We start from the raw sequence: 21,611 nt of genomic DNA on the forward strand, positions 1-21,611 counted from the left end.
GGCATTCAAACAAACCCGGTCGCAGGGGGACGATAAAAACTGATAGGCTACTGATGTGTGTGCGAACCCCATTAAAAGGGAAATCTGGGATTCGAACAAACTTTCTCCCCGCCACTTGTTTGTGAACATAGGTTTGCAGATTTGTAACTACTCTGAATTTCATAAAAGGAACTATGGTGCAACCATCCATGTCATCAAAATGATAGTTTTCAAGATATAGGCCTTTCCAATTACATTACCTACAATGTTAAACACGTTTATATTTCAGGTTCTGAAGTGGTAAAACAATTGAACTAAGCTCATAAGGCATTTATATTCTTCAAGAATCAATGAAAATGTACCAATCCCAAATTGCCCCTTGAAGCATTGTATATGACTGCCCATAGTGAGACATCGCTATTGAGTAGATACATTACCCAACCCAACATTGACTAGATAAGATACCCACCTTTCACTCCTTATGTCAATATACAGCATTAGATTAACCTCCTTCTGCCCCAAAAGTACGATCCTCCCCGAGCCAGTTCTCCTGCCAAAACCAATCAACACTTCGTAAAGCTAATAACCTAGGAGCATTTTAATGAACGTTTTGCCTTTGCATACTGCTTATGTTGCCTTTCACCAAATCAAAACCATATAACCAAGCCTAGCATATCAGATTTAAGAACCTTGCAGATTTACCTTTCCTGTATGCCTCACCTCCCATTACAAACAAAAACATGGTATGTATATATATATATTTTTTTTTTTTATTGACTTCAGTTTAAGTTTTCAAATGTAGATGTTAATCCTACAGGTAATGAGAACACGAATATGACCAAATACTAGTTTAATAAAGATATTGTCCACACACTATTAAAATGTAAAATTGAAAAACAAGAAAGCAACGGTAAATTGCTGTATCAAAGGTTGATTTAAAAATGTGCTTTTTAAAAATTATTATTCCTCACTTTCCTTTCACAATAACAAAAAATAAAATACAAACATTCCAATGGGAGGCAAGCTCTCCTTCTGCTTCAGTCAGCAATGTGAGATGGACAAGTCAAAACGTTCTCAATATGTAGTGTTGCCTAGTTATGACATGTACACAATAGGGATAACAAAGTCCACGGTTCACCTTTCATACACATTTATTTTTTATAAAAGAAAACAAGAGTTGGAATATGAACAGTTATGTAACAGAGGGTCTTCACTGAAAGACGACTGTATCCAGCATGGCAGCTAGGCACTGAACGATGTTGGACGTCATCAGAACGTCTACGTGTTCTTCCAGATGCCTCTTGGGATCCTGCCAGAGACAAAAGACAGACGACGGGTAGGGTCAGAGGTCAGAGGGGCGGGCATGAGCAACCAGTCTCAAATGTTATATTCAAGCTACACGTTACTGGTCTCTCCAATGATCACGAGTACTAGGCACGAAATGTATTTTTTTATGTGTCAGTTTTCAATTCAGTGAATTCAGTTACCTGTTTTCCGACATTTTTGATCGCCAGCTGCTCTGGGGTCATCTTATCCTCCTCTTCTACAGCCTGGTGAGAAAAAAAAGGGAGACTGTAATCTCTCTTGCACACAGATCAACATTAAAGCTACTTCAAACTCCACACATCGACATTTTGGACCACTTCCGAGAAGCTGCCCATCCTTCAAGGCTTCCTTCCAACATACCTTGTTATAGTTCTTGGCCAGCTCCAGCATCTCCTTGACGATGGTCTCGTTGAGCTTGCAGTGCTCGCTGTAGTCCTGCAGGGTCAGGCCCTCCATCCAGCTCTTCTTGTGCAGGTTCAACAGCATCTGAGAGCATGGGCACAGCCAGGGCAGAGGGGTCACATGTGCCAAGTGGCATCAAGACAAGGTAGGGATGCCCTGTGTATTATGTTAAGTCATGAGCCATAAAGGGAACCTTTAAATGTACCTGTCTACATACAGGCCCAAAATGATAGCTTTGTGGGCATATTCATCTATTTCTTTTAAAGAAGTAAAATTATGAAGAATCAAATAAAATGGCTAATAGGCATCAATGTGTTATGGGGTTTTATAAATTGTTCAAACCTTTTGCTCTAGTTCATTTTTCCTGTAGTTGATGGTAATGGAGTAGTAATGCCTGTTCAATCCGTGAATCAGAGCCTGAAAATGAAAACAACCCAGAGATGAGGAAACAGATGCTGTACACACACACACACACGCACGCTCAGGAGTCTCTTTTCATCACTGGCTCCAGTGTCTTACCTGGATGGAGGGCTTGTTGAGATGACCCAGGTTCGAGGTTGTTTGCCTAGGTTCATGTCCCAAAACCATCATGTTAGCATTGATCAGCCTGAAGGCATCAATAACCACCTGCAAAAGAAAAAGAGGCGCACCGGGTCAAAACCGTCTCAAAAAAGCACAGTGCCGTTTAGGACGGGTTAGTAGTCTCAGGAGGAAGAGAGAGAGGGAGAGGGAGAGAGAGTTAAAGTGAAGGTCAGCAGCTCAGGGTACTGTAACACTGCATCTCCAGCTTTGACCTGCCATTACTGTCACACCGATGTGACCGAGGCACTCTGAATGACACCGAGACCACGTCGCAACCGGAGTGTACTACAGCACCCCAGTCACATGCTATTACCCAGATCTCAGCCTCCCCTGTCGGGTGAGTAAACATCGCTCTGTCGTAGCGAGGCAGGAGTACGGGCTAGACAGCCGACATGGCAGGTGAGCGGTTTCTAATGCAGCCACGCAAACATGTTCACAAGGATGGTGCTTTTTCCCCACAGTGTGGCCTTCTGACTTATTCATGGGTTGTTTACAAGTTGTCGTCTCAGGACCTGAATCCATAAATCAAATCTGTTCATGACAAAGGACTGAAAATGAGTGTGAAAATGCATTTGCCTGTAGCCACCGATTCGGGCTGCGTGAGCGGACGATTTTTGCATCTTTCATAGGTTTCTCTTCCACCTACTTTTTGTTATGTTCTGTTCTGTTAAATTAGGTGCTCATTGAGTGGACCAGGGCACAAGGCGCGTAGAATGAGAAACACAGTGGCACGCAGACACAGTAAAGAGTAGGGCTGGGAACTGCATGGGATCTCATGATGATATTATGTTGATACTTAGACTGCATTCAATACATATCTCTATATATCTCAATGTATTGACATTTTCTTAGCATTGTGATTACATACTACGGTATATTGCGATTCAATATTACCAAAAATATCAATTGTTTTCATTTGATAGGAATCAGTTGAATCATGTATAGAACATAAAAAAAACACAAACTGTGATATAAATACCAAGTTTAATAATAATAAAGTGGATATGAGCAAAACAAACCTCTGTAACAGAGTTGTGACCCCACAACTATGTAACATGCTGCTGCGCATCTATACTAGACTAGAGCAGAGGGAGAATGAGCTGAAAGTCTGCGGCTGCGAGTTATTAAACAGCTATGCAAGATCGCACCTTAAAAATGTCATTAAAAATGTCAGCTCTGTCACGACAAACCTGAGCCTGGCCGTCTAAATCAGGGACGGCCGGCCCAAGCCCATCGGGTCCCGTTGGGTTTGGGCTGAAATGTAAAACTATCGGTGAGCGCACCTTTCATATAAAATGTTCTTGGGATATGCGCTATAAATAATACATAATGTAGCAGGGGGGCTGGCTCCATATATTTAATATACATTGAAAAGCGGAATTATTTATGTGGTGACTGCTATACAGTTTTCCCCACTGCCCATGTACGCTAGAAAAAAGCAAAGTTAGCTGGAAAGCTAGTAATTTTTAATGGTGCCATCTTGGCAAAAAATAAATAAACAGCCGTTACCAAGAAACAGGTAAAGACAAACAGATCTCTTCCTGAGTACCGTATGAGTATTGTATGTGTGTGTAAAGTGAGCACACGGCACCAGCCCCTTCCCCCTCGTACTCTCTCGGCTTAGAGAAAAAACAAAACCATGCTGAGCGCTAGCATTGGCACTGTTACATATTGTGAATAAAAAGAAAAAATAACAGCAGAAATGTTGGTATTGAAAAGCACACCGTGGGCATTTTCAAATCCCACGGGTTACCATATTAGTGTTTTACTGCCCAACCTCTAACGGAGGAGGTAAAAAATGCCAGATCCTAAGTACATACACAGACTAAAAGGATGTAAATACAACTTATGATATTGGAATAAAAAAGTAGAGTACATCAAATAAAATGCATGTGTTTTGCCAGGTCCGCCACTTGGATGTTTTAATTATCGTCTTTAACAGAAAATATTTTTTTAAATCGCTTGCACAATATAATTTAGAGTCTGGCAGGTATTATAAATAATCATCTGTAAACATATCCCATATAGTCAAACAGCATGGACAGCAGGACAACATATCTTAATTTGGCAATTTAATAAAAATGAAATTCATGGGGGTTTAAATAGATCATGTTGTGCCTAGGAGCGATTTCTAACAGCAAACATCTGAAAGCTAGATAGCTTTAATTTCTTGCGGTGCACTCTCTCTCTTATTCTCTTGGCATGGATCACACATTGAGATGGAACAGGCTCTCACATTCACAGACAGCTCTACAGAGGTGTTAATAGAGAGGCGCTCCCTGCTGCACACAGGGAGGAGATGGGGAAAGTGCCATATGGGCCCCGGGAGGACGGGAACAAGGAAAAGAAAGAACGGGGAGAAGGAGGGAGGGAGGGAAGTAGGGAGGGAGGGAGGACGAGGGTGATGATCAGCCCAGAGTTCTGGACAAAAGACAGACATCTCAATCCAAACAGATGCCGTAGAAACGTCCACTCGGCATTTCACCATTTATAACATTGCTTCCGAAAATAAATTCCGAGGCATCATAACAACGTTGACTAACCCTCACCCATGAGAAGAGAACCCCTCACCATCAAATCCGGCACAGTATTTGCAGTACACAGACTACCGCTATACACAAAGAAAACCATATGACTACTCCCTCAAGAAGAACTGGCATGTGTAAGAACAATTACAAGCACAGTTGGATACACATAGCTTACCTTTCCTTTGACACTCTGGATGGGGTCCACCACCACCGCCACGGCTCTCTCTGACAGAGCCTCGAAGCTCTGCTGGGTGTTGATGTCCACGCCCGACAGCCAGCAGCCAAAGCCAGGGTGACTGTGGTACCAGCCCACCACCATCTCAGGCCTGACACACACATGGGATGGTCAGGACATGTCACCAAGACACTAAACACTCTAGGAGTGCAACGGTTCACTTGGCCCATTTCAGTATGAACCTCGGTTTTTGGGTCACGGTTTCGATACGTAAGGAGAAAATAAACTCAATAGCATTCTAGCATTCTCTCAAATTTAAGATTTAAGTGTTTTGAATAATTAAGAGAGATATGTCTATATTCAGATATGTCTATATTCACCTGCCAGTTTGTTTTAGCATATCCAACATTTTAGCTTGGAAGACCGGGTCCACTGCCTCCACACTCACACCCTATGGACAGAGATAACAGAAATTAACCAAACACACAATACATCACCAAAAACTATGCAGAACAAGAGGATAACAAAATAACTAAGTACAAGACCAAGGCCTCAACAGTAAGGGTCAACGGCAGGAAAACGTACAGTTCCCGACTGGGGCATGGCGAAAACATCGATCACTCGCACGGTGTAGTCGTCAACAAATTCCCCCAGCATCAGACCCATGACTTCCATTGGCACACCGGCGCGTCCGTGCTTCAGCATCTAAAACCAGGTGAAGTACAATGGAGAGAAATGTTGTGTCATCAGCAATGACATCATGACAACAGCTGGAAGGGAGGACCGCCATTTCATTTACACAAATCACATCAAGTTGTTCAATTCGTTTCAGCTAGTACCAAAGATGAGATCGGCAGTCAACCCAAGGCAAATGAGAGTGGCCTAAGCCTAGGTGTGGCCAAAAGCAGGACACAGGCTGGAGTTTGGTGCTCTTACCTTGAGCAGCGCCAGGGAGGAGATGTACACCTGCTCAGCAGTATCTACAGCAGGGGCATCTGTCGGTGGACCCTGGCGGAAAAAAAAAAAGAAGCTCCAGTTGTTGGCCATTTCAGGAGTTTCATACAGAACTAGTGATGCTCCGATCTGATCGGCGCCGATCGGTATCGGCCGATATGGCCTTGATCGGTTTTGATCGGAGTTCTCAAAACGGCCGATCAAACACGACCGATCAGTTGACAAAATGGCGTCGCCAGTCTGGAAATATTACACAGTGTCGGAAAGAGACACAAATATGCCGTTTGTAATGTCTGCTCAAAAGAAATATCTCGGGGAGGAACGCACGCAAGGTCTTTCAATACCACGAATATCATATGGCATTTGCTGCGTTCGTCGATTCACTCAGAGAGCGCCGAAGCGCACACTGGGCTCGACGTCATAAAGGGACCGAGTGCTTTGATTGGACGAGAGGCGTTCCACGAGTGCTGGTCAGAGTTCCAGCGCGACTTCACGAGCGTAGTGTAGGTAGTGTTCAGCGACGTCATGTGACCCCGCGAGCAGGAAGTCACTTGGCCCATAGCAACAACTATTAGCGCGTGAGTTTTAGGTCTTCCTCTGTGCACCTTGCACATGTGTAGATAGCGAGCGACTTTTCAGCATAGCAGGACATATTTTAGATGATAAGAGGAACAGGCTGAGTGCCAAAAACGCTGAGATGCTTGTATTTCTCAAGGCTAATCTGCCAGTGATGCTGCTTAATCAGAAGTAAGGTTTGAGTCTGAAATCTCCTTAGGTGCAATGTTTTGTTTTTTTGTTTTATTGATTATTGCTGACTTGCTGTCTTATCTCCTCCTAAATATGACTTGAAACTGACTGACTTGAAACAGTATTTTATATTTGGCTATAGCCTGTTTATGTTGCAGTTTAGTTTGGGTATGTTTATTGTTCCTCAGGAAAGCTACAGTTACAGTATAAGCTCCAAGTTCTCTAAGAGCCCCTAGTTCCTCTCATTCGAGTGGAATGTTGCACATTTGATGTGGCAGTGTACATTTTATTTATTATGATTTTTATTTTCACATTTTATTTGTTTTTCCTGAAGTAAGCTACAGGTGGTTGTGAATTCCATAAAACAGATGGTCGTCAATTCATGATACTTTCTCATCTCCTAATTTCATTTAAATACTTAATATACAATGTCAATGGTGTTAAGAATAATTAAAAACATAAATAATGCTACACAATAAATAGAATGCTTCAATTGCCATTTTCGACGCTGTGATCGGTGATCGGTGATATCGGATCGGCAGATCACTGATTCCAGTGATCGGTGATCGGCACCAAAAACCCTGATCGGAGCATCTCTATACAGAACCCAAGGAGAGCCACATGCTCTGAACTCACAACGGGTTAAATGAAACAGGAACTCTTATCAGAACGCAAACATCTTTGGGGCATGATTGGATAACTATAACAGGGATATGGTAAGCAACGGTAAATAATATGTGGCCTAATCAGCCTTGATTTGACTTTCAATAATCAGCAGCATAGGTGAGGATGAGAGATAACAGTGGAAGGGTGTGACAATTAGGAACCACGGTTTGACAGAGATCGAACAGGTTAGGGTATGTATCTGAGTCTCAGAATTTATATGGGCTATTAGACAAAGAATTATAGTATTTTCATAATTTGTTCTTACATTTATTTTATTTTTTTCACCGGCCACTGGCTGTGAGTATTCACAGACAGGGAGGGTTTGTAAATCCTCACAGTGCCAGCAGGCAAGTGGTCAAGCCCAGCGAGGATTCTGACACATTGCCCATCCAAAACTCCCTTAGAGCCACATCACCCATTCCTTCCATGAAAACCTTGCGACAAATCCATATATCACACTTAGAGCCACATATAGGCAATATCACACATACTCCCCCCATCTGCCATTCAAAGGCAAGTGCCAACAAGCAGACTGGTAGGATGACAGGGAGCACTAACGAGGACCTCAGTGTGAAGGTGTCAGTCAGAGAGAGAGAGAGAGAGCAGGTCCTAAAGCATGTCCCCATCTCCTCTCCACCCCAGACCAGATGGTTTCCCAACACTGCATTCATAGCAAAACCTGGGAACTGATTAGGGATGACACACTGGGACTGGATCATGTTGTTAAAATGGGGGGTGAAGTGTTGGTGAACTATATATCTATATGCTATAGCCTAACTAATCTATATATACAGTGCCCTCTATAATTATTGGCACCCCTTGTAAAGATGAGTAGATTCATGTCACACAGAAGAAAATGAGAAACATCCAACCTTTAATTGAAGTAAAATTATTCTGAGAAAAGAAATCTGTCTCAAGAAATAATTATTTCTAACAAAACTGGAAATTTGACAGGAACCGTGTTCTATGGTCAGATGAAACAAAAATGTAGCTTTTTGGCAACAAACACTCACGGTGGGTTTGTCGTAAAAAGAAAGATGGCTATACCAAAGAGAGCCTGATCCCCACTGTTAAGTATGGTGGCGGTTCTGTGGGCTGTTTTTCCTCCAATGGCCCTGGGAACCTTGTTAGGGTACATGGCATCATGAACTCCATGAAATCTGAATCTGGCTGAAAAAATCATGGATTGAACAGTTTTGATCCTATTGTGTGTGGTGTGCTCCGATATTCCCAATACAGCACACCACATATATAAAGATCTGTCCTACGACAGTGTAGAGTCTCATCCCCCAAGCCAGAAATCTCGCGTGATCAGGGTAGTAGTACCCAGACTGACCTGTACGACGCAACCATGTGCGACAGGGGAAATAAAGTGCCGAAGAACGAAAAGAAGACCCGTCAGTCAGCTCGCTTCGTGATTGGCTACATTCCATTCGACGTCACAATCGGACTCGGGAGTCGTCAATTACACCCACACACTAGAGGACTATTGATTGTAAATATTGAACATTAATATATATTAATATTTACGATCTTCGGCCCCGACCATTTTCCGAGCAGATTGTCGGGAGAAATTGACTCTTAACACACCTCTCACCACAGGATAATCTTGTAGAATAATCTTTAGAGCCATCCGATAATCGGGCGTTTGCCGTCCTTGGTCGAAAGGGGGGAAATCGGGCCAAAATCGGCCAGATTATCTTTATGTGTGTACCACATAAAGTACAAGAGGACCTAGGACTCTGGATGCTCTGGAGAGATTCTGTAAAGAGGAATGGTCTCAGATTCCTTGCTCTGTATTCTCCAACCTTATTATATGTTACAGGAGAAGACTGTTTCATTGGCAAAGGGAGGTTGTACGTGTAAGTATTAAATGCAATTGTGGCGCATGATTTTGTTAGAAATAATTATTTCTTGATGAGAGAAATTCTTTTTTCCTTCACATTGTTTACCAGAGATAGTTCTAGTTCCCACTGCTCCCTAATCCCTCTCAATCATGACCTGATAGATATTTTCTTTTTGTCAAATATTGACATTCATTGTAATGCTTTCAGGATAACATAGACGAGATACACAATGCTTTATTTAGCAACTCATTTTGATGCTGAATATGAAGCCAGGATGTCAGAAGGGAAGCGGCAGAGGGGACTAACCCCCCCCCCCCGTCTTTAACACCTCTGTGTGTAGTCAAGGCAGTTACTGGAGGTGTTAATTGGCTAATTCAACACAAGTCAGGTGCAAGATCTCATTGGTTGCGTCAGGGCAGCCATAGCCACTTATAAAATATACTCTTATGCTTTCACAAGCATTTCTCTCACCAATAGAAAACACCTCAAACCCCTTTTCATTGGGATGCTAATACATGTTAAATACAAACACATGATCAACATTTTAAAAAGACGCCTTCATTCTGAAGTAGGCTAATCTTGTTTTTTCTGAAATAGGCTGATAGATATTTTTTAAAATAAGGAATAGCTAGAATAGTTAGGGATGCACTGATCGATCGGGCAGCGATCGCTATCGGCAATAAATTACACAATCGGTAATCAGACGATGGTTTCAAAGAGATGTCTGATTTTTACCTTGATTTTACTTCCTCCAAAAATGCCAGTGAGAATGAGATGTATTAGTTCTATGTAGCGCTGCAGTGAGGGAGGGGAGGGTGACCATGTGACTTGTCTTGTTTTTCCTCTCGCTCTGCTCTGAGTGAGAGAGCTGTACACTTTGACTCAGTCCTCCACTGAGTCAGAGAGGTTAAGGCACAGACAAATTTCCCAAATGTCTTTAATAGAATAATTAGACCTAATAGAAGTTGTTCTATCACTTTGTAATTGTATGATTTTGTGTTAACTGCAAAAGCACCATCAAAAGCTAAATATTGATGTATTTTAGGGTACAAAAAGGTAAATAAATAACAAAATATTGGTATCTATCGGCAGTTTGTGTCATATCTGTATTGCCCCAGAATTGTCATAACTTTGCATCCCTAATAATAGTTTACAAAAGAATTCCACCTCCAACTGTCAATGATATTTAATAACCAAAATGATTGCTAAATTGTGTGTCACGGTAAATAACCAAAAGCATACAGAGGTTTTATCTACATAACCCCTTTGTGACACCAAATTGACATTGACAATTTCCTGTGACCCTAGCCCTGATGCAGCTTGAGAAAATTGCATATAGGCCTACTCTAGGCCAACGAGTTGCCAATTGAGCCGCCAAAAAATCACAATAGCCCAGATATCCCAACAACTTGATTGAGGCTAAGCCAACACATAATAATGACGTCCAAGTGTATTAAAATCGCCTAAAATATGCTCTAAGTGGGATTTGAAACGCAAAACACTGCAGTATAGGCCACAGATGCAATACATTGTTTGTCCTCATGCAAAATAAAAGTCTCTTATTCATCAAATTACAGGTTAGTTTGATTTTCTCAGGAGACCCCGATTTTCAATCACGAATCACGATCCTAAAACAGTCCCAAAACATAATTATCAATGTACCCTGTCACTTGTTAAAGTGATCTCAAGTCATAATCATGCAATGTCATTCTTTGCAACATAAGCAGGTATATTCAGTATAGAATCGTAGCTACCTGACCAAGTCCGGGCATCCCACCTCCAAGCCTGAGCAGCCGGTCCATGTTTCTGTGAAAACATAACAAAACATAAAATAAACCTAGAATTATGGTAGCTACAAAATGTGCCTTTCAAAGCCACCGCACACCGAAGTGGAATGACATGGCACCTTCCACCACCACCTAGCTCGAGTAAATAACGACCAAAAAAAAAACAAAAAACTTTTGAACAAAGCTACTGGTATGTTCAAGTGACTGATAACACAAGTCGAAATAACAGGCTTATTGTCATCAGTACAGAGTAGATAACATTGTTTATATTATTGTCAGGCAGATTAGCTAGCTAGCTAAAACCTACGAGCAGAAACCATAGCTAGTAGCTTGCTGGTCCAGCCAACCTCAGTCATTCCTGACAAAACGACACAGCAAGCTGGCTGAAAACAGGACGTTGAGCCGCTCAGCCTCTCCGTTGTTTAACTGTTTAGTGAACATGGTGAAAGTGTCTAGCTCGTAACTGTACTGTGGCATTGGTGAATCAGTTAGCCTTAGCTTAGCTAACGTCAACTAGCTACATTGGGCTCAGCACTTTGACAGTGACCACAAAGGCAAGACAACAGCCGACCAACAACTTCATCAGAGTTGAATCTATATTTAAGGACTTCATACTAATGTATGAAAATAGTATCTTACCTGTTGTAAACTCTGTAAGGGTTTATAAAGAAGGCGTCTCGTGCTGTTCGAGTCGAGTTGCTACAATGAATCAGCCAAAACAATGTCTCCGTGCTTCCGGCGCATTGATTACAGCTTCCGTTGCCTTCACGTCTTGCATTATTTTTTCTCTGCTGATATTTGGATGTTGTGGCTGAGAATTTGGGGAGTAAAGTTAGGCTACCTCTTTTTATACGCTGTCTAAAATGCTACCAACTTAAAATCTAATCATTTTTTTGTTGGGGGGGGGGGGGGGGTGGTTGTTAGGGTTAGGGTTAGGGTTGGTAGGGTGAGATAGGGTTTCAAACAGCCACTGTTAATTGGGGGGCAATACTCTATAATCAATTATTATTTCCACCACCAATTTGACAATATAGTGGGTGTCTGGGTGTCACACCTCCATCTCATTATGTACCGTAGTTTTCCACTGAATCCTTATCGGTTGTTTAACATGCTGCCTATAAGGACACAGCTGTGCATCTGTTCTAATATCTCCCACCTCACAATCTGTCAGCGTGATTGGTGAGTGACACCTGTATGCCTCAAATATCACTCTCCACTTCATTAGTTTAGAGATTATAGTTTCCCTCCTCCATTGCAGCACCAGACTACTCCCTCATCTCAATTCCTCTCACATCTTCTTTCACCCCAGGGATTTTATTCGACACCTTCTTATTAGATTGCTGCTTCTCATCCTCGATCCTGGCCTTTACTCTTCATAACGTGAATCAAGATATGCTGAGCTCAGTTAACATCATCCTGCATTTCATTTGAACTCTATTTTATGAGAGGAAGTGAACATGTAGGATACGTTTAGTTGTTTTAAATTATATGTGGTATTTTTATAATTATAATAATTATAATGAGTAATGAGTATTCATCAATTACTATAAATGTAGATGTACCCATTGGAATTCCATAAAATGTCAACCCCTCCAATTGGTTGAAATTTGCAGTCATCTGATTGGCTGAAATTCTAAGCCCTATGATGGGCCGAAGTTTCCAATATTAATGAAATGTTTGAATGAAATTACTACTACAAAACCTAAATCTACATTTACATTCTCTCAAATCTAGCAGCATAAAGTATTTTTTCCCTGTGAATGAAGACAAATTGAACTTGTATCATACCCTATTAACGGCAGCTTAATTAGATCTGTGTAATCATTTATCCTCAATAACAACTGCTTAAAAGAGAAGTTTCCTCTATTGCTTTGGCCAATGACTTGTGGTGTCTTTTTCAAATAATACATTTTCCATTTGCAATATTTACATTACAAAAATTTGCATTTTTGCACTCAATTAATGATCAACCGCACTGAGAAACTGCTTCACATTCATACAAACATAAGCAGAATTCTAATACTTGAATGTATATCTCTGATGTTGTAATCTCATAAATGATTGCAGATGATGATACTTTGGAACACATTTGACACATGGTGCCCATCTCCTTCACATTAGGACTAAAATGCAAATCTCCAAAGACCAATTTTAACTTCAATCAAAGGAGGACACTTTACTAGGGAGAGAGAATCAAGATATCAAGATAAATAAAAACAACACCATCAATCAAGGCACACAAACCATAGTCACTTCGAAAGAAAGACAACCAAGTGGTCTCATCTATTAACAGTAACATATAATGTGTCAATCACTATATCTCTCCCTCCACGCTCCCTCCACGCTTCCTTCTAGCTAATCAGTGGAGGTGTTGGAGGAGAAGGGATCCACTCGACCCATGTACACCTTCTGTCTCCCTCCATCTACACCTCCTCTCAGAATACTCCTCTCCTCTCTCCATCCACACCTCCCCTCTGAGCAAATATCACATCAACAGAGGTGAAGGTCACCATAGCACCATCTGCTCAGCAGAGGATCTTTAGGGCATGGCAACACTAATTATAGCAACTGTGATGCCTCTCTTATGAATTCATGTTACGCTGTAATCGTTTTTTGTTGTTGTTGTTTTCTCATTAAATTATAGATAGGCTGAGTTTGAGATGCAGTGAATGAAGTGGCAGGGCCTAACCTGACTGTTGAAAATGTTAGTCTTTGCCATCACAGTGACATGGTGACGTTATCGCTGTAAATCATTATGAGTGAATGCAGTAATAGATGTCAACCAGTAGATGTCAGTCATGTGCCATGGGGGGCTGTCTGTGGTGATCATCGAGACCTTCATTCATGGTTCTGATAGCCTACTGAAAATATGCAGATTAATCGATTAAATGTATTGGATAGTCAAATACATATTCAGCTGCTCTAATTAGGACATGACATTACATATACGTTATATTAAATACAATCAAGGTTATAGGCAGGGGTGAAAGTGGTTTGAGTTTCTTACAGGAACTATAGGCTACTACCACAACCTTAATCGTTTCATATTGTTCTCCTCCTGCCCCCAGCTTCATGCATCCCTGAACACACACATCGGGGTGTTGGTGTCGAAATTAGAAACACTTTAGGGCTGCCAAGTTTCACCAAAAGTTTGGAGTGAGAGTTTTTGGTGGTGGAGCGACCCAAAACTGTGCACGTTTTGGTAGCGGCGGCCCCTCTCTCCCACACAATTATTTGTGCTAGTTTCCTGCAATTTTAAACCAGCACAAGAAATGAAAATAATTGGAACATTTGATAAAACAAGAGAAATTCAGATAATATATCTTAAGTCTTAATAAACAAATACAGTAGCCTACAGAGTCTAAAACAAAATTGGGCCTCATCAAGTGAACTCAACCCCTTGGTCAGCAGCAGAAAGACCCTTGGTCATCATCTTATATACAGTGCATTGCTCATAGATGGCTATCATGTTATACAGTACATACCAGGGTTTTTCCTGGGTCAGAATCAAGCCTTGGAGGTTGATGTTGTGCGCACGCAGTGCGCCCAAATTTTCTTTGAGGGACCCCCAATTGTTGTATTTGTATTGTAAATTGTAATTATTATTATTAATAATAATAATAATAATACGATGCGATTTGAAAGTACCAGTAGGCTACCAGATACGTATGCACATATTTTGCTACCAGGGTTGCCAGATGGAATCGACAATTTCCAGCCCAACCAGTCTAAAAGCTGCCGAATCCACCCGTCCAGTGTGACCTAAAGTAGCCCAATCTGGCAACACGGCTTGCTTATAGTGGACTTAATTCAAATGTTAATGCAATTTGAGATTGCATTTGCATGTTCCACTTTTGCATGCATTCTTGCTAATCACACTCTATTGCATTACAATTTGAATATTGACTCAAATAACGCAGGCAAAAGTGGCAAATGAATATGCTATTTTGGGATTGCATAGTAATTTTCACATTAGAATGAACTTTAACCAAAATTAAGTCGCTTGTCTTCAGTCCGTCTCAGCCTGCTACGAGCTGGATGAGCTAGCTTAACATTTGCTATCTATACGGCCGTACAAAGAGACAGTCACAAAAAGAGACACTCGTTGAAAGCAGAAGTGTTTAGGAATCAAACGGGATTACTATGTAAACCCACCAAAACGCTCTCCAGTCAAGCCGGCATTCAGTTTGCTAGCTAGCTCAAAATGTTTTGAAAGTCCTACTACTACGACTACTACTGGAGAGGATGCTTGAAGGTATCGATTCACAAGTTAGAATAAAACCCAAATGCATTAGCGTTGACGAAAGGGTGTACTCCGATTCGCTCAGTAATCCGTAGTCCCTGGTTTGGTTTTGGCACAATAACAGACGGGGGCTACTGGGGGGTGTTCCATCAACGTCGCTAAAGGAAAATCTAGGCTTATTTCGTTAAGTCTCGCGAGACTCTTAAAAAGATCCAGGCATATCTTGATAGATCTCGCGAGACTTGTCAAAATAAGCCTAGATTTTCCTTTAGCGACGTTGATGGAATACCCCCCTGGTTGCTAGTGTTTCCCATTGATAGGTGAGGGCATGCCCCCGTGCGACGTGATGACGTCATGCGCAGATGTTTTGCTTCACCGACAGAACATGCTCTGTCTAGACTCGAGTAGTGGATCTCAGCCGGTCTGGCTTAATTGGGACCCACATTTTTCCCATGGCAATTTAAGTCGGTATTTCTCAAAAATGGGCTAGTAAACACAATGTCAAATGGGCTAGTAAACACTTACACAATATCATCATGACTTTTTATTTTATTTTTTATTTTTAGGTGAGACAGGTGTCAGGTGAGACAGGAGAGACAGGTGTCAGGAGAGACAGGTGAGACAGGTGAGACAGGTGTCAGGTGAGACAGGAGAGACAGGTGTCAGGTGAGACAGGAGAGACAGGTGTCAGGAGAGACAGGAGAGACAGGTGTCAGGAGAGACAGGAGAGACAGGTGAGACAGGTGTCAGGAGAGACAGGTGAGACAGGTGTCAGGTGAGACAGGTGAGACAGGTGTCAGGAGAGACAGGTGAGACAGGAGAGACAGGAGAGACAGGTGAGACAGGTGTCAGGAGAGGTGAATTAGCTAATATGGTAGGTTCTCCGTTGTTGTGGCAGTGAGTTATTCTGGCAGTTCATTTCCAGAACTGCCAGAATTGCCTTGAAATATCTGAAAGGGAAAAAACTGTCTTATCATTTGTGTAGATAAAATATAAATTACTTTGAGGTAATTTGGGAAGCCAATAGAATCATGTTAGCAGATAATGACGAGCCTACCTTTTTGTTTCCCGAAGGCCCTCTCCATGCTGTCGCTTACGAACACCATATTAGCCGCCAAAGTTACTCTTCTTTTCTCTTCAAACTCCTCCCTCTCTCTCTCCATTTCTGTCTTCATCGTCTTCACAGTATGTTCTGTTAACTGTCTCATCTCCCTCGCCTTCCTTTCTATCGTATTCTTCATAGTCTCACCCATCTCTTTTCTCACACGTTTAACCTCGCCTTCTGTCTCTTTCAGGATTATCTCCCTCTCTCTCTCGACCTCGACCCTCTTCGTCTCTTCCATCCTCTCTTTCCATTCTTTCACTTCCATTTCTTTCTCCTCTCTGTCCCTCTCTACCTCTTTTATCCTCTTCATCTCCTCCTTTCTCACCTTCTCTCTCTCTTCCTTCAGCCTCTCCTTCTCTGCGTTGCTCTCTTCCTTCTCCTTCTGCAGGAGGCGTTGCACTTCCTCCACCTCTTTCTCTTTCTTCTCCATCTCCCTCTTCCATACCCCTTGCTCTTCTTTTCTGTCTTTTTCGACTCTGGCCATCTCTCTCGTGTGCCTGGCCTCTGCTTGCTCCCGTTCTTTCTCTTTCTCCTCCATCTCCCTCTTCCAAACCTCTTTCTCGGCCTTTCTTTCGTTTGCCACTTTGACCATCACTCTCATGTGGCAGGCCCGTCCGTCTGTGCTCTGTGGGACTGGGGTGTCCTTCTGCACTGCCTCCTTCTGCAGCACCTCCTTCTGCACTGCCTCCTTCTGCAGCACCTCCTTCTGCAGCACCACCTCCTTCTGCAGCACCTCCTTATGCACTGCCTCCTTCTGCAGCACCTCCTTTTGCAGCACCTCCTTTTGCAGCACCTCCTTCTGCACCGCCTCTTTCTGCAGCCTCTTTTCCTCTGCCAGGAGAGCTGTGGTGGTGCCGTCGTCTCCGATGAACTCGAAGAAGATGTTGACATCCTCCATCGCCAAACAACTCACCCGGTGCTCTTCTAGGCTGGATGCGTACTGGTCTGGGACACACTTCCCTACGGCGATGCCCACCAGAAAGGCGATGTTCCTGTAGGCACTGCCGTCACCTACTGCTCTCTTCAGCGCCTCCTTGCTGTAGGCCAGCTTCTTCAGCTTGGAAATGACATTCCTGATTACTTCCGATTTGTCATCGTCTCGGAGGAGGACATTCGCCAGTTCCTCCACCTCTGTCACCTGGACCCATGGCAAGAAGGTTGCCATCACCTTCACGTCATTGGTCAGAACACTGGCCTCTGACTCACTGCCCCGGCCAACAAAGGCCTCCTGGTTGAGCAGCAGGAGTACTTCATTAAAAAGCTGCCTGAGTGAGGCATCCAGGACTATGATCTGCCTGGGGATCTGCGGCAGACGAGAGCCCACCCTCTTCACCCTCATGTCCATGTCCTGCACCGCGTCCATGGCGATGAGCCTGGCTTCGGACGACTGCTCAGCAAAGCTAAACAGGCGGAAGGTTTCAGCTCCTGCTGTGAGCTTTCGGGCGATGGCACGGATCATATCTTGGGCCATGGCCTTGGTGATGGCAGAGAGAACATGATTTCTCCCAGGCTGGGAGAGAAAAGAGGCAGTTGCATTCTCCATCAGCCCACTGATGTCCCTGGCAGCAGCAGCCTCCCATGTCTTCTCCATGGTGGAGGTCTTCAGTTTGGCCTCTGACCTGTTCTCTGTTAAGGATTCAGGGTTAGGGTTAGGGTTAGGACACTTCTATAAAATAAAAATAAAATATCTATAATAAATAATATTTAATAATATAATATATGCATGTATGTTGTTATCTAAAATCCTAACTGCAGTAATGTGATGCCTTGTTCTGTGATGCCATTCTTAAGTGAAATAAGATTTGACAGTACGGGGCGGCTGTGGCTCAGGAAGTAGAGCCGGCGTCTAATGATCGCAAAATTGCCGGTTCAGAGATTTAATCTCTGATTGGCCACGTGTCGAGGTGTCCTTGGGCAAGACACTGAACCCCAAATCGTTCCCAATGAGCGGGCCAGCGCCTTGCATGGTACCTTGCCGCCATTGGTGTGTGAATGTGTGTGTGAATGGGTGAATGAGAGGCCATTGTAAAGCATTTTGGAATATGGCACTGTATAAGTGCAGTCCATTTACAGTAGGCATGATGCTTCTGTATTACCTACCCAGGAAATGTTCATAGGCCATCTCTACGATCTCTGGGGAGAGATCTCCAACCATTTGAAATACCCTGGAGTGAGCGACCTCCTTCAGGAGTGAGGCGAGGACAGGAAGGAGGATCTTCTTGACCGCCTCCTCCGCAGCTGATCGGGTCTTGCACAGGAACAGGTCCATCCCCTCCATGGTTACCTTCATGTGACAGACAGAGAGTTGACTCAAGCGAGCACTTTGAGGTTTGTCTCCAGGAAATAGCAGTGTGTTGTGTTGTCATACCGTTCTGCCCATCAGCAGTGAGAGGCGGTGCTCATCCTGGATCTCCCTGCGGACTTCCTCCTCCATCTTCTCCATTCCGAGGAGCCTCTCGGCTCTCCAGAGCTGTGCACAAAATTACACATTATTTCTTGCAGGAGAGTCAGGGCACTAATATGTTAATAAAATGAATTGACTGTCTGTTATTGCTGGGTATGTCAGTAAACATGTTCATGTGTTGTCCTAGTAGGCTACTTACAAGTTCAAGGAGATGGAGCTGTAAGTTGGGCTCTTTCTCAGCCATGTCATTATACCTTCATGTGAATAAAATAATGTATCAGACTGCTATCCATAGAATAACCTATCTATACAGTTTGATAATGTATCAGACTGCTATCCATAGAATATATCAACCTATCTATACAGTTTGATCAAATCTCTCACTCATCTTTGACTATGCAGAGGTGGATCTTAGACATCATAGACATAGTGTTGTGCCTCCTAATCTGACACGCCCCCGTGAGCCTCGTTCTGGCGCCCCCTCCCGGCCGGATTGAGTGGGCCGGATCTCTGGCTCTGTTTGCAGCAGGTGTGGGCTATTACCTTTCAGCCCAGCTGTCCCAATCACCACCTGGACAGCCGCCTACTTAACCCTGCTACAGACGGAGATCCAACGCTTGAACATAACTATCTGTATGGCTCGACCCCTGGACCCCCTCTGACTACTCTCTTCTGGATTTCCCTCCCTGGCTCGACCCCTGGACTCCCCTCTGGACTACTCTCTCCTGGATCACTCTCCCTGGCCCGACCCCTGGACATTCCCCTTGACTACCCCCTCTGGATCTCGGACTTTGCTCACTAGGGTAGTATCGCAGCACATAATACAACACCCCTGACCTCATACACGCACACACACATAGTATAATTACACACCCCATAACTATCGCCTGCATCACACCTTATGTTTGTTTTTCCACTAGTTAGTGTAGGGCCTATTTCTTTGTGTATATTGTAGTTGTTGGTTTGAGGGATATGAAGAAGGACTAGGAGCACATGGTTAATGTGTAAACAAGAGCTGTGTTTATTGCACACTCTGCATTCACTTACTCATTCACACTTCCTGGTCGCCTTAAATACACCTCATCACCCTGCTAAGGCACCTGGGTAATGTAGTGAATTCGCCCTGATCACTCAGTGGGTGTCTAGTCACCACACAGGTCCCCCCCAGAATTCACAAACACTGACTTCCCATAACGTGCCGGAGCTCGGAGGACTCGTCCAAAGCGATTACGGGACTCCGGAACTTGGGCTGGACGGAAATCTCTTGGCTGCTGACAGCCTGGCCCGGAACCACTGGGAGGTTTTTTTGTTGTGCTTGTAGGAGGGCGGCCACGACGTGGTGGACGGGCCACCTCCACAGCCCGTTCTCCATCTAGATGAGCTGTCTTCAGGCGGTCCACTGAGATATGCTCCATACTTCCCCCTATGTCAATGATAAAGGTCTTGTCGCCTGTCTCCACAACTCTGTAGGGGCCATCGTAAGGCGGCTGTAGAGGGTTCCTATGTGCGTCGTGGCGGATGAACACATATCTTGCTGATTGGAGATCCAGAGGGACATGGATACGTGGCAGGCTGTGATTTGAAGTAGGGGTCGGCATAAAGGCACTTGCCTTGTCCCATAGATTACGAAGTTGTTCTGGTGCAGACCAGGGAACGTTAACAGAGGGGAAAAAATCACCCGGTACTCTAAGGGCCTGGCCATAAACAAGCTCTGCCGAAGAAGAGAGGAGGTCCTCCTTAGGTACAGTACGAAGTCCCAGCATCACCCAGGGTAGCCTGTCGATCCAGCTATTGCCCTGGAGGTCCACTTTCAGGGCTGCTTTCATGGAACGGTGAAATCGCTCACACAGGCCATTGGCCTGGGGATGATATGCTGCAGTCCGATGGAGTGAAATACCCAACTGTTGGGTGATAGAGGTCCACAATTGTGAGGTGAATTGTGGTCCCCAGTCTGAGGAGAGGTCAGAGGGAACCCCGAACCGGGCGATCCAAGTACCAATGAATCCGCGGGCCACCTCAGCTGTCGTTGTTCCCGACAGTGGAACCACCTCTGGCCACCGTGTCGTTCTGTCCACCATTGTCAAGAGATGGGTGAACCCTCCAGAAGGAGGAAGAGGTCCAACTAAATCCACGTTGATGTGGTCAAAGCGCCTTTCTGGGACTGTGAACTGCTCCAATGGTGCCTTCACATGTCGATGGACTTTTGTGAGCTGGCATGCGATGCATGTTTTGACCCAGTCGCGAATGTCCTTCTTCATGCCATGCCAGACAAATTTTTCTGTCACCAGACGCTGTGATGGCTTCCGGCCTGGGTGTGACAAGCCATGTATGACATCGAAAACCTTCCGTCTCCACATCTTGGGTGCCAGAGGACGGGGCTGGCCAGTAGAGACATCGCATAGCAGTGTCGTACCCTTATCGTCAAAAGGGACATCCACCAACCGAAGCCCTGTAGTCGCCGTCCGAAAGGCCTGAATGTCAGGGTCTGCATCTTGGTCCACAGCCATGCGGGCATAATCGATGCCGAGGTGGACGGTGCTTGTGAAGGTGCGAGAAAGGCAGTCAGCCACGACGTTCTGCTTTCCTGCTACATGTTGTATGTCTGTAGTAAATTCAGAAACGTAGGAGAGATGACGCTGTTGCCTGGCTGACCATGGCTCCGACAGTTTAGACATGACAAAAGTTAAAGGCTTGTGGTCTACAAAAGCAGTGAATGGTCGAGCCTCTAGGAGGAAACGGAAATGTCTGACTGCCAGGTAAAGGGCTAGTAGCTCACGGTCGAACGTGCTGTATTTCTGCTCACTAGCACGGAGCTGCCGGCTAAAAAAAGCGAGAGGCTGCCAAACCCCGTCAATCTGCTGCTCTA

At 44.0% G+C, this 21,611-nt stretch overlaps 1 protein-coding gene across 1 annotated transcript; it reads right to left on the reverse strand.

The window, feature by feature from the left end:
* Positions 1 to 774: 774 nt before the first annotated feature.
* Positions 775 to 11,724, reverse strand: psmd14 (proteasome 26S subunit, non-ATPase 14). Its single transcript, XM_080526363.1, has 11 exons — positions 11,633 to 11,724; positions 10,961 to 11,012; positions 5,929 to 6,000; positions 5,578 to 5,697; positions 5,373 to 5,443; positions 4,993 to 5,143; positions 2,227 to 2,334; positions 2,050 to 2,124; positions 1,666 to 1,791; positions 1,467 to 1,529; positions 775 to 1,288 (listed from the first exon to the last, which is right to left on the reverse strand). The coding sequence occupies exons 2-11, from the start codon at positions 11,006 to 11,008 to the stop codon at positions 1,190 to 1,192; spliced, it is 933 nt and encodes a 310-aa protein (XP_080382489.1). The 5' UTR covers positions 11,009 to 11,012; positions 11,633 to 11,724; the 3' UTR covers positions 775 to 1,189.
* Positions 11,725 to 21,611: the final 9,887 nt, after the last annotated feature.

The sequence above is a fragment of the Nansenia antarctica genome, assembly GCF_963989245.1.
Source record: "Nansenia antarctica genome assembly, chromosome: 3".
Taxonomy (NCBI): domain Eukaryota; kingdom Metazoa; phylum Chordata; class Actinopteri; order Argentiniformes; family Microstomatidae; genus Nansenia; species Nansenia antarctica.